Genomic DNA, 20,617 nt, shown 5'->3' on the forward strand with positions numbered 1-20,617 from the left:
ACACCACTGTGAATATGTAAAATATATATTGGGAGCTATGTCGAAATCTCAACCGATTCCAAAATAATATGGCACATTTATTTCTGGACCAAATCCCGTCACACATTCCAGATATAGGGTGTTTGGTTCATCAAATACCTCAAATCGGCCAAAAATATATATGGCAGCTATATCCAAATCTAAACCGATTTCGATATAATTTGGCATATTTATTCCTTGACCGAATTCAGTGACACATTCCAAATTTCATAGAAATCGGTTATATATAGCTTGTTTTGTGCAGCAAATACGTAAAATCGGGCGAAAATATAAATGGAAACTATATCGAAATAAGAACCGATTTTGATATAATTTGGCTCATTTATTTCTAGACCGAATTCGGTCACACATTCCAAATCGGACTTATATAGCGTGTTTTGTGCAGCAAATACTTGAAATCGGCCGAAGATATATATGGGAGCTATATCCAAATCTGAACCGATTTTCACCAAAAGCAATAGAGTTCCTCTTATGGCTAAAAATGATATTCCCCAATTTTCAACTGGATCGGACAATAAATGCGGACAGACGGACGGACGGACATGCATAAATCGACTCAGAAATTGATTATATGTATATCCCCAAAAGGAACTATGGATATATTTTGTTTTCTTATGCATGTTACATACAAATGCACAAAGATATAATACCCCTTACCACAGTGTGGTGTAGGGTATAAAAATGGCAAGTCCTTCTGAGAATCGTTGAAATCACCTCTCTTAAGTTAAGAACGATGTACAACATCATATACCGCGCAGAGAGACAAGGAAGGCTCAAACTGAAAGCGTCACCTGGCAGACCAATAGTCGTGATCCCACGAATTGAAAGAAAAATGACAAACGATATACCCCAAAATAGTCTCAGAAATTTGGCTTTTCTAACTGAAAACGATTCTGGATTAAGTGTGTCACTCTCAAAGCCCTGGAAAACAAAAATTGTATACATACCGTAAAGTTCGGAAAACTGTTCCTCTTCCAAACATCACTTAGTGGACCGAAATGGGTCTTCAAAGAATAAAGATACAGGATGTACTGTAATGGACCAATTCAAAATTTTCAAAAATTAGACTTCAATCGCTTACTGGTGTTGAGGAGCGGACGGGAGCCATTTACTGAGCTAGCTATCAGCCGGTTTGGGGAGGTTCTTGCTCGCTCAACTCCATCAAATATAGTCCACACACGAAATAAATTTATAGACTCCCTAAGACATACTGATTCGAAAAATAAATAATATACACTGACCTCGATGAAATAGATGACAAAATTCCCCACACTGGTCAACGTTCTGCAAGTGATTCGGAAAACTACAATCAATCAAATACAATTTTGGACTTCCAGATTTTAGGAAATCAGGTGCTATGTTCCCACCCTACCTATGATTTCAACCAGGCACCATATTTTTGGTTAAAATCCCTAATGCACCACTAAGTCACTATTTGATTACACCATGTAAGAAAAAGAATAAAGATTTATCTACTCATATTGAGTTGTATATTTATTACAAAATAATAATTCTTTTAACTTCATAAACTAATCTGAGAATTCAAAAGATGTCTTTTCATAAATGCATTCTTTAGAGTTGGGTCATCTAGTTCCTAGTTCCTGGTACTAGTTCCAAAGCGTATGAGTAACATCATTAAATATAACGTGTGATAGTAAGTATACGCAGTTTGTTCAAAGAAAAAAGGTGGGCCATTGGAACTGCGAAGTGAACGAGATAGTTCCATATAGTTCCTTTGGCACAACTCTAGCATTCTTTTAAATGTACGGCTAAATCTAGTTTTTACTATTGTACTCATAATGAGGAAGTAACTAAAAAAGATAAAAAGTTTTTTTTTTTTTTTTAAGTAATGATCATTCAATCGGTCTTAGCACAAAAGAGATTTGAGGGAAGGAAGGAACAAAAAAAAAAAAAACAAATTTACATACGCCAACAAATTTCTGTGACGATTACACGGCAGGTAAATCTATCAATGCACACAATACTATGTGTGACGTCATCGATGGCGATTTGACAATGTTATGATTTCTTTTAAAACAAACTGACGATCGCGACAGTAATAAAGCAAAGCAAATTGTAAGATTCAAGAACATACATACATACTTATATTCAACTCACCAAACAAGTGCACGGCTGGATGAGGCCTCTTCCATCGTTGTTTTCTTGTTGCTATGCGGGTGTAAAGATCAATTCAATTAGATTTGCTTTGCTTATATGTACGAGCTTTGTCAAAATATGCAAAATCGCTGTTTGTTGTAACAAAATGTTTGATTAGTTATCACTTAGAATATGGGTGACTCCATTAGCTCGGAGACTTCAACGACGAATATTGATAATATAATTGGCGAGAAAAATAAAATCTATAATTGGACGTCTTACTGATAGCGAATAATTATTATGATGATTTTGCTGGTAGATTAATATTAGGTACTATTACTATATTAATGTAAATCCATAAGGTAACCTTGGACGAAACCTGACTCCAGTTTATGACCATTAATTAGGAACAGTTGCAGACTGACAGGTTTTGAGTAAAAAGTGGTCATACGGTTCATCTATGATTTCCCTCATTTACTTCATCATGGCTTGGAAGAGGGTTACTAATTGTATCAGCCTTTGGTGAACTTTAAGACTTTCTAAGATCTGCTTCCGAGGTGTCTGAACCACTGGTGCTGATTTTTGTTCACGTCTTCCAAGAGTGCAAATTAAGAGGTTGGTAGGACGTAGTGTTGGTGTCTACGGAATGACTTCTCAGTAATTTTTGGGGTTGGTAGAGTTACGTCTGATTTTGTTCACTAGGGCGATATTAATGAATGGTTTTCTTGCCCCTTTCTGTCAAAGTACTGACGCAATGACAACGAAGTTGCAGTCAAGGGTTATTGTTGATGATTTCTGATGTAAATATGTTAACACACATTAGAAGAATGGATGTGGATGCAGTGTGCGTGGTATGACGGCTCCGTTGGAGCCCCAAAATCACTGCCAAGAGGTTAGGTATGCTCTGTAAGAAATTAACACTTTCTGTAGAAACAATTTCTAGATTGAAAACTGAGGGCGATTTTACCTTTTTAAATTTTGGTTGCGATTTTAGTAGTTTGCTCAAAATCAATTATCAGCTTGTATGTGGGAGAGAATATATCTGAATCACGAGGACCGCGTGGCCAAATTTTAACAATGGCTGATATGGTAAAATTAATTTTACGCACTTTTCACAGATAATTTATAATAATTATAATTACCTCGGAATATATTATTATTTAGCGAAATAAATTAGGGTTTTGGGTTTTTTAGCGGGTATTCTTTGATAGAAACTTATAAATTTTAAGGAATTTTTATAAACGTGGATGAACTGCTGAACTTTAAGACTTTGCAAACTTATTGGTGTTCTGTATGGCTTGATAGTTCGATGTAAAAGAATGATCTTGAATATCAATTACAACAAGCAAACCCCTTGCCTCTCTTGAAGTACAATAATGAAACAGAAGAGAGCACATCAAACTGTCAAAGTAACTAGTAGTAAGTTATCGATGTTCGTACGCTAATACACAAGGGTGTGTAGTACTGTACAGACAAGTTTATTGTTAAATTCAAATTTCATATTACAGTACATTAACAATTTTTACAAATTTCACACAAAAGTTTTGGTCCATTTAACTTGCTAACTATTATCTGATCATCTTCTAAGATTGCAAGCTTCCTCTTTGTCGTGAACTCAAACCTAATTTAAAATTTCCCGTTTGGATTGGGCTTTTATTGCGACCTACAGAGCAGCTAAAAATCGGGTACAAATTTTGTTTTTGGTCCATTTCACCTGCTAAATATTTCACGATCATCACGAGTTAAAATTGCGATCTATTGTGATGTGAAACCAACCTTCATACCAAATTTCGTGACGATCGGTCCATAATTGCGGCCTGGAGTTTGATTGCAATTTTTAGTGGACAGACGGACGGATGGACACACATCGCTGTATCGCTTTATCTCGTCGAGATATGAAAAATGGTATACCACGAATATTTCGCTGTGTTACATGAATTTTTAGCAAAACAAACTTATAACACCCTTTCCACATTGTGGAGTAGAGTATAAAATTCACAACTTCTTCAATCTTTCAGGTATTTCTGCAAAAGTTGGTCCTAATATTTCGTATGCCCTCGGCCATAAATTGCAGCCTCTAAACGTCTAGGAATTGAATAAATTAATTTCGGAAAGACATATCCCAATGGAATTTTTTTTCCATTCTTCTTTAATGTATTTGATTAAGTCGGTCCCATTAGTGGGCGGCCTTTTCCCGACTTTTTTGTCAGGTGGACCCATAAATTGTTGATGGGATTAATATCTGGACTTTCGGCTGGGGTGTTGATAACAACCAAATTTTAATAAAAAAGGTTTATGTATACGGTAGTTGTCTTGGTAGTATTTATATTGCATTTTTTTTTTTTTGAATTTTCAGGATCAACAAACCTAAATTTCTTGAAGCTGTTGGTAAAATCATGCTAAAAACATCCAAATAAACCGCCTTTGTCATTGTTTCTTCCAAAATCTGGATGTTACCAACACCTCTGCTTGATACACAACCCCATACTATATATCTTGCAAATATTTTGTTCTGGAGTTTTTTGGGAAAGCCGAAAATTGAGCATCATTCTCATTAACATGAGAATACTCGATGCTTAAAGAGTTCAGGTTTTCACAAGAAAAATCATCATTTCAAAACCTGAAAACCCAATTGATAATTCCCTTCGCCGGGATGAAATCATGATATTGGTAGCATTACTCTCAAAGGTAATGATGAAGTTAAGCCAATGGGGGAATACTCCAGACTTAATCTATCGAAAAATGTAAACTTATGTGAAGGACGTGCGAGAAATTGTTGTCCGATGTAGTATATGTAGAAAAGTTGGATAAGTGTGAGGCTCTCCTTATCGCGATCAACAATCACCATAGAATTTTTTTAATGCTTTTAGACCATTATGCCAGTAAACGTAGACTTTCCCACGAAAAACAAGACCACAGCCCTTAAACTGCACTTAAGGGAAAATGTAAAACTTTTGTGAGGGAGGTACCCGAACATGTTGTCCGATATAGACCTTTTGCCAACTTGATGTACATTTGGAAAAAATTGTACGATGTGCAAAGTTTTGTCAAAATCGGACACTCAATTCAAAAGTAGTCGTGTTAATCAGTCATTCCAGTTGGGCTTTTCTTAGAACTATTGGGATTATATCTCTGGAAGTATGTACTTACCCCCGAAAAATTGTATCGTTGCAATATGGGTCGCGATAAAATCAAAACGATCAGAGACATATCCCTAAACTGCCCCTTGTGTAATTTTGTGTGATAGGTTGTCGAAAGAGTGGACCGTAAGTATTGCCCGCCAAGGAACCCCCATTGTATGAAAAGGAGTGTTGTGCTCCTATCGAAGAGAGGACTTCGGTATATAATGATTGCAACTATGCCATCGGTAGCAACAAGTAAAGCATAGGAAAGATATCGGGAGAAAAGGAAGGAGAGAAAAGTATTTTAAAGTGAAAAAAATCAAGATATACAGGAATTAGAATGAAACTGATCTGGTAGCAGTTATAGAGAGTGTGTTCAGGTTATGCAAAACCCAATGCAAGCGAAGACGACGAAAATATCACAGGTTCAATCCCAGACAATTGGATTGAGTGTATATTAGGCCGGGGCGATTTGTATGGAAGGAAAAAAGGCGCCTGGAGTTTCTGATTCTTGGGATTGTACTGAGCAAAAAAGTCAACTAGACCATATGTCTACGGTGAAAATCGAGCCCCCGGATTTTCAGGGATTTTCGGATATTTTGGCATATAACAACCAAACCACTGATATTTTCGATCTAACACAAAGACAACAATTGTAGCCAAGACAATAATAAAGAACTCTCTAGTACATCGCAAAAGCATTGGAACGCTCCTTCAGGCAGTTATGGCCTCGAGAAGGTGCACATTTTTCGGAAAATATCGATAAATGACACTGTGCTACAAAATGGGACTCAAATTCAGTGGGTGGAAAATCCCATTCGGAGATGAAAGCCCTTGGTGAGTGTACTAAGAACCCAAAAGGAAATTTTCAACATAGGTCAAGTTTCCGAGATATCGCGTGATTAATGGTTTAATTTTGGCCCCTTAATTTGCGAGAAAATAGCTTTATATCTCTGTTAAGCGTTATTGTAGCTTCATTTTGAGATTACATGTCTTCAGTCAAATCGAATGGTGAATCTTTTTGTAGAATATTTCATCCCTCTAACTCAATTCCTTCCATGTCCTTTTCGTCCTTTATTTTTTGAACCGTAGTAAAAGTACCGCAAGATGAGATTTTACAGCATCCAAATATTCTACAAAAATGTTGTTCAGAAGATTTTAGGTACGGTTCTCATTGATGACCAATCGATATTTCCCCGTTTTCATGGTCCTTTTTGACATTTACCCGTATTTTGTTGAGAAAACTATGTTTTGTTTTTATGTATATTCGTTATTGGTCTGTGGTGCATCTGAAATACTTACCATAGATAGCTCTTGTAATGACGAACACGTTAATAACAAATTTTATTGAAGGATAGATCCGGTTATCTAAACTTTTGAACAGGATATTCTGATATCAAAACCGATTTTAGAACCCGTTTTAAGTAACCGATTAATCGTATATGTATATCATTGGAAAGCTAATAAAATGATCAATCAAATGACAGTAAGTAGCTGATTACAACTTTCTTGGTTCCAATGTTAGAACAAAAAACCGCTTTCTTAAACCGATTTTGATGTAAAATATCACTGGGTTGACGTGGTTCAAACTTCTGAGTTATGGCGAAATTAATTCATTCTTGATGAACTTTAAGTGCATGATAACAAAACAACATAACACAAATTCATCTCACAATAACTCAGAAGTTCGACCTATGGCATAACTGTCTTTCCAGATTTATTAAATATCTTAATCGACTTTCATCGCCAAAAAGAATTTTTCAACCCAGAGATATTTTACATCAAAATCGGTTTAAGAAAGCGGTTTTTTTTTGTTGTTCTAGCTTCGGAACCAACAAAGTTGTAATCATGTAATCAGCTACTTGCTGTCATTTGATTGACCATTTTATTAGCTTTCCAATGATATACATATACGATTAATCGGTTACTTAAAACCGGTTCCAAAATCGGTTTTGATATCAGAATATCCGGTTCAAAAATTTAGATATCGAAGTATCCTTCAATAAAATTTGTTATTAACGTGTTCGTCATTACAAGAGCTATCTATGGTAAGTATTTCAGATGCACCACAGACCAATAACGAATATACATAAAAACAAAACATAGTTTTCTCAACAAAATACGGGTAAATGTCAAAAAGGACCATGAAAACGGGGAAATATCGATTGGTCATCAATGAGAACCGTACCTAAAATCTTCTGAACAACATTTTTGTAGAATATTTGGATGCTGTAAAATCTCATCTTGCGGTACTTTTACTAAGGTTCAAAAAATAAAGGACGAAAAGGACATGGAAGGAATTGAGTTAGAGGTATGAAATATTCTACAAAAAGATTCACCATTCGATTTGACTGAAGACATGTAATCTCAAAATGAAGCTACAATAACGCTTAACAGAGATATAAAGCTATTTTCTCGCAAATTAAGGGGCCAAAATTAAACCATTAATCACGCGATATCTCGGAAACTTGACCTATGTTGAAAATTTCCTTTTGGGATCTTAGTACACTCACCAAGGGCTTTCATCTCCGAAAGGGATTTTCCACCCACTGAATTTGAGTCCCATTTTGTAGCACAGTGTCATTTATCGATATTTTCCGAAAAATGTGCACCTTCTCGAGGCCATAACTGCCTGAAGGAGCGTTCCAATGCTTTTGCGATGTACTAGAGAGTTCTTTATTATTGTCTTGGCTACAATTGTTGTTTTTGTGTTAGATCGAAAATATCAGTGGTTTGGTTGTTATATGCCAAAATATCCGAAAATCCCTGAAAAAAACTTCAAGTCAAAATCCGGGGGCTCGATTTTCACCGTAGACTTTTGACTAGTTGACTTTTTTGCTCAGTACAATCCCAAGAATCAGAAACTCCAGGCGCCCGTGATGGTGTTCAAATCGCCCCACTCTAGTGTACATCCAGAAATAATTACTGTATTTTAAAAATAGTGTTCATAAAGTCTTGCCCAGGTTCAAATTTCTGCTTTTCATGAACGGCTTTCATAAAGCAATAAAATGCTGGTTTCTTCTAAGAGATTAAAAAAGCAATTTTTGAAAGTGGTTTTGTTTTTATTGACTAACAATCACCACACACCACCAACCAAACCGGATACAAATTTTGCTGCTTTTTATTAATGCTTTTATTTTGTATTATTGCTATTTACCCTTTCTTCTAATGATTTTCACTGTAGTTGTTATCGTCTTGTGAGCATAGCAGAACAATATGAACCATATGTACAGTGAGTGTCGAAAATATTCGGTTTTCAATTTCACCAATAATAACACCTCCGTATTTTACAAGCCCATGCCCAATATCCAAAAAACCAAATACCTAAAAAAATTTTGGTCCTGTGGCAACTAAAAAGTGTATGTAACATTGATCCATGGCAACCCTATAAGCGAGTATAACAAAGAAAACGTTGTTAACCCTGTTTTCTATGTGTCAAAAATTATTATTTCTATATATGAATAGTGGTCATATTTCATTATAAAAACAGCAGAAATAAAAGGAAATTTTGCTTATTTTTGAATATTTAGTCGAATATAGTTGAAATAATGTGCAAAAGTCAGGAAAATATAGAAATAATAATTTTTGACACATAGAAAACAGGGTTAACAACGTTTTCTTTGTTATTCTCGCTTATAGGGTTGCCATGGATCCATGTTACATACACTTTTTAATTGCCACAGGACCAACATTTTTTTAGGTATTTGGTTTTTTGGATATTGGGCATGGGCTTCTAAAATACTGAGGTGAAATAATGTGCAAAAGTCAGGAAAATATAGAAATAATAATTTTTGACACATAGAAAACAGGGTTAACAACGTTTTCTTTGTTATTCTCGCTTATAGGGTTGCCATGGATCCATGTTACATACACTTTTTAATTGCCACAGGACCAACATTTTTTTAGGTATTTGGTTTTTTGGATATTGGGCATGGGCTTCTAATTGGTGAAATTGAAAACCGAATACTTTCGACACTCACTGTACATACATGTTGAGTCTATCAGCACTAGGTTGAGATATTAGATGTTGCCTTTATATTAAAGAAATTAAAGAATTGCAGATGCAAACTATATCGTACAGCCAATCACTTTGTTTTTTCGACACCAAAAGCACTGTAGTTGTTCGGTTTGTCAGTTAAGTAACAACAATTGTAGCGACAGTGGTAGTTTAGCGTAAAGCGTGTGTTATTGCGGTTTGTTGATATACTCGTAGTCTCAATGTGAGACGATGGTGGTTGTGTTGTGGTTTGTTGATACAATGTCAATGGGATGGTGAGACGATAAGACGACCATTCAAAAGAAAACGAAAACAAAGTTGAGTGCATTTTCCAACCAAGAGAGGAAATATGAGAGCAAATAATGAGAATATAGGAAAAATAGGAAAGTGATTTTGCATCTCATGAAGATCTTACATATTCATATTTTTGAAAAAAATAGTGCCTTTCGGATGGGTATAAGAAACTGCATATGTATCTTATGTGAGGTACCTGTATAGTATGAAAAAACTACATCACGAACGAAAATATGTAAAAATTCTTGAAATATTTTTACCGTTCGGCCATAATGAGGTAAAGACAGCGATAAACCGTCGCTAGAATAATAACACCTCATAGGTTCGTTTGCCAGCCATGCTGCTTAAGACTGAAGGCAAGGCGCTGATAAGGTCTATGCATCAGCAAGTTAACACAATTCTTTGTCTGTCCCCCTTCAAGACCAGGAGATAGGACTGCTTGCTCAAATTATATTGGCATAGGTTTGATCCCTGTAAAATAGTGTCCGGAATATTATGTCAACGATTAAAGCCCATTGTCAATGAAATAATTGAGTCATATGAATGTATATATATATATATATATATATATATATATATATATATAGGCTGAAAAACCACTAAACCGACTTTCCTCAAATTTTCAGAGTATATTACTACATTGCCTGAAAGTAACATAGGCTATAAAATGTTTTCAAATTCCAGAGATATTGCATCATAATCGAAAGTACCTCCAAAAATTTAAATTCTGTATGCAAATATCTATAGAACGGTTACAGATTTGGAACGCGTGACGGAATTCGGTTTAGAAATAAATTCGAAAAATTATGTTGAAATCGGTTTAGATTTGATGCGCCAAACATGCTCTATATGCCCGATTTTATACGAAACATTCAAAAAATGATGTTTATATATTAGGGTTATGACTTTTTTACAACCTCATATCCCTGTATCATATTAAGATGAACTTTTACATAAGATTACATAAAATCTTAAGTTTAACGTGATTGGATAAAAAACCTCACGCACAAAATCATTTGAAAAATTTTATTAATGCATTTCTGACATTTTTTGGAGTCACTATAAGTAGGTATTAAAAATATATAAATAATAAAATAAATAATAATTAAAATAAATATACTAACATAACAAGGATCATAAAACACAAAATAAAGTTAAATATTCACATTGTCATTGGAGAGGATGAATCTCAGTGGGAGGTTGTCCTTGTTACGGCAGGAGTTGTATAAGTCTTGCATATCTTTGATCGCGCGCTCACAACCCTGGTTGCTTCGGCAATGGTGATTGGAGATTCATCTTTTTTCCAATGAGTATTCAAGCATTTGAGAGCTTTTGGGTAGAGATATTTCTTCGAAATCTTCAGAGCGGAACAATTGACTACTTAACCAATGATCAGCCCATGAATAAGAAATGAATAAGCAGATTTTGGGCAACCTGCTCCGATTTTCAGGCATCGGTATAAAAGCAAGTAGAGCTAGAATGGCACGAGAGTTCCAGCGTGCATTGCAAATGTTTGGGATCTGCTTAAAATCTATAAAAGGTATCTCACTCTTCTCAGTGAAATGGCGGAAAACACTAGTAAGGTGGAAGAGAAATTTCATGTCGTCTCTCCAGCCACTTGTTTCCTTAATCAAAGTTGTACCATTACTGAAGTCTGCTTTCAATTGAGCATAGTTTTCCATCAAATCCTTCACAAAATGTATTCGATGTTTGGTGATGTTGTAGACGCATGGAGTTCATCGTCCATGACAACCCGAAAAACTCGATCCAGCACGATCCAGCATGTCAACTCATGAACGTGGGTGCGGTTTAACCTTTCGCTTCTTTTTGCCGGTATTCACGCTTGTTGTTTCGGCAACAATCATCACAATTGATCCCCAGAGGATGAACTCCTCTAACACATTCTGGATACCTTCTGCGATTGTTTTAGCTTTCCCATCTTTCAATTTGAGCGTAGTCAATCTAATTTCTTTAAATTCGTTCGTGAGGAACACTGCCTCATATTCATAGCTCTCAAGGTGGTTGCCGTCAAAATGCATGCTGCACTTCTCCAGATAGACCGTGTTTAGCAAGTAGTTCTTCAACCGAGCACCTACCTTGAAGATAGGCCTGTGGATTCCTGACTGACATGGGGTTGTGATTTCAATGCCTTCAGGGGAAAGCTGCTGGAACATCGTAGCTGCTTTATTGGACGAAACTTGTAACAAGGCGTCTTGCAATGCCTGTTTGGTTATGCTTCCTTTTGCACGTTGATGCTGCATTTACATCTTCCCAGGGACTATCTGTACTACTGTCGTAAAAATCCGAGCCACTTTCGGAACAATCAGGTATTGCTGAAGTGTTAAATGTGAGTGCACTCGCTTCTATTGTCTTCTTTCGCTTGGACGGGTGAATGATATTGACACCAGCAGGTTTGCCGCTTGAATAACCAACGCGGTCTTTGCACTCAATTTGCAGAGCTTCTCGTCTTCTTTGCACATCAACTCTCCCTTTACATTAGTGATGTCAAACAGTTCCATCAATGGAATGGAATGGAATGAACGTTACCATTGGCATTAATAGGCAAAAGTTCATTCATTGCTGCTACAGGAAATCATTTTTGAGAAAAAAGGTCAAAAATTCATAACCCTATTATATATAAGATTATGAAGATGAATTTGTCCCAAGAGTTTAATTGTTAAAAAAATTGGTTGTAAATTGGTCGAGTTTCTGATTTCATTTAAATTTTATATATATGTATATAAAGAAGATTTTAGAGGCCCATTCCCTCCGTTTCATTTGAATAGCACATTTCAAATTTTTAGTTGTTACTTCATTTTAGTTGACATTAGTCGAATATCTTGGGATATGTTTGTATATCTTGTTTTGTACCCTTATGAAGTATCTCTCCACAACAAGTGTTGCTTCGATAAAGTCCCGTTATATTTTTTTATATTTTTTTTCAAAAAGCCCAAAACTTGTGCGGTTTGAAGTGTGTCACCGAAATAGTACATTCTTTAATAATTTGAGTACGACTGCAAATTTTGAATGATATTGTTACGATTCTTTAAAATTTAAACGAATAAAAGCCATTTCAAGTTTCAAACGCTAAAATTAGTCAAACGATGTCTTTAATACTGGGGAAATAAGACGTTTTGAAGGCTGTGACTTTTAATTGTCTACAATACGTTAAAAATGTGGCATAAGTTGACAGTTTCTTGTTAGATTTATAAAGAACTAATGAAAAACGAATGATAGAAGTGAGATGGTGCAAAATAAACTTGAACTTCTGAAACTTGGGTACAGTTATTCGTGAAACTTCCAATTCCTATGACTTCTATTCCTTAATGGGGTCCAATGTTGCCGTTAAGTTGATCGTTAAAATATCAGGTGATTTTTATTGCTTTGATTTTTATTTCAACTAAAATTAAGTAACAAATAAAAATTTGAAATGTGCTATTGAAATGAAACGGAGTGTAAATGACATTGAACTTATTATTAAAAGCAACAAAATCATAACTACATGAACCAAAACATTTATCTCAGTGTAAGATCGCAACATGGTTTCTCCACTAAATGATTTCAGCAACGCATTTGCAACATAATTTATGTTAACATCAACATCACGACAGATGTACAACAACGATGTCCAACGTATGGTAAATGTTGTACAACATTGACTAGTTCACAAAGTAGTTTGGCGTCAAACTGATGACAGCCTTTTTTAGGCGGCTGAGAGTCGACTCTTTTGAAGTCTTCATTATGCTGTACATTTGTCACTGTTTCGTATTGCATTTTTTCTTGCACATACTTGGGGCCGAAATGGATGAGAACAAACATCTGTAGTATGTTAATTGTCCGAATGTCTCATAAAATTGCAGAGTTAATTACCCTTATCGCTGCGAACTGATGTAAGGATACCATGGAAGCAACATATGCAGAGTGTATTGATATTCGTTTTTTTTTTGTTTTGTTTATAATTAATTTTGATTAAGACTAGAGTAAATTATGAAAGAGTTAAATATATAACTAGTGTTAGTAAATTGTCATACTTTTGTATAGAATATCCTGAGTAATTACAAAAAGTAATTTTTAGAGATAATATTGCACAAATGCAAACCATAATCCATTTGATCCGGAATTCCTGTTTCCTTTAATACCCATAAATATTTCCATGTCATTTGTAAATATTTGGATTTTATCAAATGTGCAAAACATTTTAAATCCTTTGTTATCCTCTTCGCCCATTGCATTGTGTGTGCATGAAATGGTGTGAAGAGTTAATTCAAAGTTCTTGCAAAAGGATTACACATAACAACACCTACCTCATGTGTGGGCGTTATGTTACTGGAAATAGAGAAACTGTATACATTTGACCATTATCATGAATTCAGATAAGTTGAGCAAAGTGATAAATTTTCATTAATTCCTACCCCACACTTGGCATGCATCATTAATGTCCTTGTAATCCATTTCACTACGCAATTTTACGTATGCATGTATGTTAAAATATTTGAAAGAGAATGTTTTGTGTGTTTGTCAGTCAGTTGGTCTTTGCAGTGGTTAATGCAGAATTCATCAAATGACACGGTCGGTTGTCGCGTGTTGGTCAAAGTCAAAGGTGTCAAAAGGGAGTTGACACTCACAACGTGGACACAATAAAGCCATTCAATTTTGACACGTTTTTCACGACAGTTCACTTGACCGTTGACGAGTGGCTTTGTCTTTGACATCAGTTTGCAAAAATCCGTTAATACCCCAAGATTCGAGCAAAGTGATAAGTAGCCAACCATACAGTCAGAAAATTAGTCAAAGTAATGGAACGGGTTGTGATTTGAGATTAATTCAACAATTGAATTTAAAATATTCGCATACACACAAACACATAAGTTGCTTGTAAGGAACGTCTATTGTCTTGCAAAATATTTTGTTTTATTTGCTCTGTTCGAAGTAACAGCTATTTGTCAGTATCATTTCTTTAACAGAAATACCGATATGTTTGTTGTTGATTGCGGTTAGAGGTAGAAAATGTTGCACTTCCCAACATCTTCAGTATGCCTCCTTCCATTAAGCGTTGTGTGCGTTCATGCCATCACTTTAACAATTTTTTCGGCTTTTTCAAAGGTGGCTTTAGCAATTGTTAAGTGGGACCCCGGTGTCGGCAATTTCCCACTAACGTTTCCGGGAAACTTCTTTCTTGCTTGACAGGGCTCCCAGTTATTGCTTTTATCATTCACTCGGAGATCTTATAACCTGAAAAAGTTATAGAAGAAGTAAAAAAGTATTAGTCGGCTTTGTCGACAGAGATATACCCTCAGCCTGTGCGAATTTGAACTTACATATATTTTTAGACCAACTGTCATTTGCACAATCGAAATCATTTTCTCAATAATTATGTATTTAGGAGGTTTCCAGATTTGTGGCCAGTTTTGGACGTACGAATTTGTCGAACTTTTGTTGGGTAGGAAGGAGTGGACCGATATGGCTCAACTATCGTGCCCTCCAGCTACTACACATGGTACCATAAGGATTTTTCCACCTTTCGGGCCATTTTCTCAGGAAGTATGGACTTGCTCCTGAAAAAAACTTGTACTGTCGTAATGGGGACAGCGAATACAAGTGGCAAAAAAAAAAAACATTAAAGCGATTTAAGAGCAGTTCTTAAACTGTTCATTCCCGAAATTTTGAGGGGGAGGTACTCGAAAGACAGCGACATAAGAAGTGGACGATGGTTTCTGTTTCCTCTTCATCTTCGCGTAATCTGCAGTAGTTAGCAATTTCATCTCTTAAACATTAAAAAACAATTTATTTTCGCTTAAGTTTAACGCCAGAAAAAAGGTTAAACAAAAAAAAAAAAAAAAAACTTAAAGACAAGATTTTGATGTAAGCCCACAAAAATATACGCTGTTACGTTCATTCGTAATGTTAAGGAGGTCCATAATAATGGTCCTTAATATACTTATTTTCTCATATACAGTGTTGGTCACAGAATTAGCGCACCCCTTTGGTGCAAAATGATTTCAGTCAGCTAAGAGTTTTGATAGAATAATTGAAATATTTTCGTGAACAAAATCCTTTTCTATAATGTATTTAACAGATTTAATAATATAAGTGAATAGCATTATCAGTGGTTTTTTGAAAATAAAAGTTTTGTGAAGACGCCCAAATTATCAAGGGGGCATTTAATTGACGTAGGGGATGGAAGATACCAAGCAACGGTCCTGACCGGTTTTAACATGGCAAAGCCCAGGATTTATCTTGGTCCCTCTTTCATCTCAAGTGGACACTGACCTCCCCGTGGTGTCACCTGGGGAACTGCCTTTAACACCCGTTAAAGGTAGTGAGCTAACATGTGCCGCGCGTTCACCCATAAGAACGTTAAAAACTTGGGTTTGGGCGTCGGGTTAGTAACCCTCCCCTAGAAAAAACAGTCTACTATGAAAAAACGAAAGAAAAGAAAAACAAACCCCTCTAAAGTTGACGAACCCCGCAAACGTTTTAAGGACCATGATCTGCGAATCTGCACCTGGAATGTTCGCACTCTTTATAGAGTAGGTGCAGTTTACGCGCTGGCAGATGTACTTGAAAAGTACAAGGCCGACATTACTGCCATACAGGAAATACGATGGACTGGAAAAGATGTCACAACAACACCTAAAGGTGACGCACTGTATTATAGCTGCCATGACACAAAGCATGAGTTTGGTTGCGGATTTGTAGTTAGTCGGAGACTAAAACATCTGGTATCCAGCTTCACTCCAGTGAATGAAAGACTTGCTACAATTCGATTAAAAGCAAAATTCTTCAACATCAGCTTAATCTGCGCTCATGCTCCAACCGAAGATAAGGACGAACAGACCAAAGATATATTCTACGAGCGCTTAGAAGAAACATATGACCGTTGTCCTGCCCATGACATTAAAATTGTTCTAGGCGATTTTAATGCCAAAATTGGAAAGGAGAATATCTTTGGACAAACAGTCGGGAAATTCAGTCTACATAGTGAAACATCAGACAATGGAATGAGGCTGATAGACTTCGCAGCGGCAAAAAACATGGTAGTTAGCAGTACCAGATTTAAGCATCTCGATATTCATAAGGGCACTTGGCTGTCTCCAGACCAAAGAACAATAAACCAAATTGATCATGTTGTGATAGATGGAAGACATTCATCGAGCGTGTTGGATGTACGATCGTTCCGAGGAGCAAACATAGATTCGGACCATTACCTCGTTGCAGCAAAGGTACGTACCCGTCTAAACGTTGCAAATAAAGCACGGACGGACACAACACGAAAGTTGGACATCGCTAAGCTGCAAACACAACAGATAGCCACAGCATATTCCACTCAACTGACCCACATGCTTAATGAAAGCGCTTCTCGTCCCGATAACATATCAGCACAATGGCAAAACATTGCCCACTCCATGCAAACAGCCGCAAAATCAGTACTTGGATACCAGAGACCTCCACCAAAGAATCCATGGTATGACCAGGAGTGCCGTGCTGCTACCGAAGAAAAAAATGCGGCATATAGGGCTACTTTACAATCAGTAGCAACGCGTAGCGCACGAGAGAGGTATCGGGAGAAAAGGAAAGAGGAGAAACGTCTTTTCCGCAGGAAAAAGAGAGAGATGGAGAAGAGGGAGTGTGAACAAATAGAGATGTACAGGAGACAGAACGAAGTCCGAAAATTCTACCAAAGAGTGAAGCATCAAACTGATGGCTTTGGTACAGGCATGTCCTCCTGTAGAGACCAACAAGGTAATTTGGTAACTGATACAGATAGTGTGCTCAGGATATGGAAAGAACATTTTTCCAAATTGTTGGTATCCGATAGCAGTGAAGACGGCGAAGATACCACAGATCCAATCCCAGAAGATGGTATTGAATGTATACCGCCCAGCCAAGATGAGGTAAGGACAGCAATAAACCGGTTGAAGAATAATAAGGCGGCAGGAGCAGATGGCCTACCAGCCGAGCTGTTCAAAACCGGAGGCGACACGCTGATAAGGTGTATGCATCAGCTAGTTAGCACCATCTGGCAGGAAGAACGCGTACCCGACGATTGGAACGTGAGCATCCTATGTCCAGTCCACAAGAAGGGTGATAAGACTGTGTGCTCCAATTACAGGGGCATAAGTCTGCTCCCTATTGCATATAAGATAGTATCTGGCATATTGTGTGAGAGACTAAAGCCTATGGTCAATGAAATTATTGGACCCTACCAGTGCGGCTTTAGACCTGGCAAATCCACCATTGACCAGATATTTACCTTGAGACAAATCCTGGAAAAGACCCAAGAAATGCAGATCGACACCTTCCATCTTTTCGTCGATTATAAAGCAGCATTCGACAGCCCTATACGTTCAAAGGTGTTCCAAGCCATGTCTGGTTTTGGTATTCCTGCAAAGCTCATTCGGCTTTGTAGAATGACATTAACTGAGACGAGATCCTCAGTTAAAATAGGAAAGAACCTCTCCGAAGAGTTTATTACCAAAAGAGGTTTCAGACAAGGAGACGGCCTGTCGTGTGATCTATTCAACATCCTGCTGGAAAAGGTCATACGAGACGCGAAGGTCAAAAGAAATGGAACGATATACACGAACAGCCATATGTTACTGGCTTATGCCGACGACATTGACATCATGGGTCGATCGGTAAAGGAAGTAACTGACACCTTTGCAAAAGTCGAAAGAGAATCTGCTAAAGTTGGTCTGGCAGTAAACGGCGAAAAAACCAAGTTGATGGTATCAACGCGTAATATGTCCACAAACCCCGCACCATCTGTGAATGTTGGTACCTACAATTTTGAGGTAGTAAAGGACTTCGTCTACCTCGGCACCGCCATAAACACAACAAATAACATCAGTTGTGAAATACGAAGAAGAATAGTGTTGGCTAACAGATGCTACTTTGGGCTGAGTAAGCAGTTTAGGAATAAAGCCACCTCTCGTCAAACAAAAGTAACACTTTACAAAACACTGATACTACCCGTGCTAATGTATGGTTCCGAAGCATGGGTACTTGCTCAAGCAGATAAGGCAGTGCTTGGTGTGTTCGAGAGAAAAATTCTTCGAAAGATCTACGGGCCAATCTGTGTTGACGGCGAATATCGGCGTCGTGTGAACAACGAGCTGTATCAACTATACAATGACATCAATGTAGTTGAACGAATCGAGATACAACGATTGCGATGGCTAGGCCATGTTATAAGAATGAGTGATGATGAACCCGCAAAAAAGGCGTATAAATACGGGCCGCATGGTGGTTCTCGCAGATCTGGAAGGCCAAAGCTTCGTTGGAGCGAACAAGTGAAACGAGATATCAGAAAGTTACATATCCCAGATTGGGAAAATACAGCAGCAAACAGAGAGGATTGGAGATTTTTTCTTAGTTCGGCTTATGGAACAAATGTTCTGTAAAAGGCCAGCTAAGTAAGTAAGTAAGTAAGTAAGCATTTAATTAGCACACCATAAGATTTTTTAATTTAATTCAGTTAATATACAAAAATTAATTTATATTGATGTTAATTCATATTCAAAACGTATTGAACAAATCATTTTTTTGAAGAAAAAATAACTTATCACCCCGGAATCTCAAAATATATCCCAATAGCGGACAATTTTTTGTAATGTACACTTAAACGTCAGAAAGTCGCCAAAACTTTAAAAACAAATGTACAATTGGATCAGAAATTATTGGAATTGTTAACCGATTACCGAAATTTAAATAAAAAGTGCAAAAACTTTTCAAAAAGTGTTTAAGGTCGATGATTCATTCAAGAAAATTTTTGATTTGGAAGGGGTTTATAGAAAGAAGATCAATAAAATGCACCCTTATGTGAAGAAAAATCAACTTATAACACCATTTGTAATTCAAAATTACATGTCTGAATAACACCAAGGACCTATCATTACAAAACTGTCAATTAAGCACTAGATGAACACGTGGCACGTGGGTATGTTTAAAAGTATAACCCCTTTCTGACCATAAGGGATTTTGAGGTTTTGTGGAATTGGTTAAAATCCATGAAAGGAGGCATATACTATTTAAGATAAATGTTTTCTGGATTATTGATTTCAAATTTAATCGTTTTAAGCTCCGGGAAACATATTACCTTGCGTTCTCACTAGACTATCTCCCATTTGCCTTATGTTTAGAAAATTATTGAAATTTGTGTAGGTCCCATAGAGATGAATATAGGTTTATCGTGACATACATCACGACATATCGGTAAAGTTCAGTCCAGATGGATAAGTATTTATAAAATCAATAGCTCAACGCATCATATTACAGTTTTTTAATGAAAATTTTTGCGTCAAACGGACTTTACAGATGCACACTGCTGGTGGGTACATCCCACAATTCGCAAATTTACAAAGATGAACATGAATATGATGTTTTATTTGATGTTTCTATGAATTACTTGCCTCAATGAGTTTGTTACATGTGAAAAAATCGATAAAAAACACTAAAAAACTGACATTTCCATCAGTCCTTGGGACCCAAGGTGTACCCCATATAATTCCCTTCTGGCACTAACATTTCGGAGACTGGAGCAGAGTATAACTAGCAGACTGGAACTTATTCCCAAACGAAAGGGATTTAAAACTGAATATGGACGAAAATATTGAAACTATTCACAATATTAGTGATTCTTTTAAGGTGTGCTAATTACGTGCCCAGTGAATTTAGGACATTTTTTACATTTTTGGAGGTTATTCAAATTGACAATTATGTTTCAGTTTCTGTATTGCGTTGTATTCTTTAAGCATACTACTGAGAATATATTAGTACAAATACTTTATTAAATACAACTACTTTTGAAGGTCTTTTTAGGCAAAATAAATGTTGGTAGTGGGGTGTGCTAATTGTGTGACCAACACTGTAAATGTTTCATTTAAAGCCCAGAACTCCACAGTAGTATTTCACGTAAGGGAGGTGGAAGGAACACAATTGATAAAAAGTGTGTTTTTTAAATGTGACAAAAAGTGATCCATGTGACACAAACTGTCAAAAATACAAAAAAGGTTCCATGGAACATTTCTGCAACCTTTTGCAATTATAAAAATTGGCCATAACTTCT

The 20,617-nt window shown here is 36.5% G+C and overlaps 1 protein-coding gene across 1 annotated transcript; it reads left to right on the forward strand.

The window, feature by feature from the left end:
• The first annotated feature begins 15,844 nt into the window (after nt 1–15,844).
• On the forward strand, nt 15,845–18,961 carry LOC141393044 (uncharacterized). Its single transcript, XM_073965989.1, has 2 exons — nt 15,845–16,352; nt 16,590–18,961. Exons 1-2 carry the CDS (start codon nt 15,966–15,968, stop codon nt 18,951–18,953), a joined length of 2,751 nt encoding a protein of 916 aa, XP_073822090.1. The 5' UTR covers nt 15,845–15,965; the 3' UTR covers nt 18,954–18,961.
• Nucleotides 18,962–20,617: the final 1,656 nt, after the last annotated feature.

The sequence above is a fragment of the Musca autumnalis genome, unplaced genomic scaffold (genome assembly GCF_047663935.1).
Source record: "Musca autumnalis isolate F117 unplaced genomic scaffold, ASM4766393v1 scaffold_2, whole genome shotgun sequence".
Lineage (NCBI taxonomy): Eukaryota > Metazoa > Arthropoda > Insecta > Diptera > Muscidae > Musca > Musca autumnalis.

Bases quoted from the DNA above. Each gene is read 5' to 3' on its own strand.
- LOC141393044 (XM_073965989.1), top strand. From the start codon at position 15,966: ATGAAAAAACGAAAGAAAAGAAAAACAAACCCCTCTAAAGTTGACGAA. The intron at 16,353-16,589 runs GCTCATGCTCCA...AAAAACATGGTA, and splicing joins TCAACATCAGCTTAATCTGC to GTTAGCAGTACCAGATTTAA.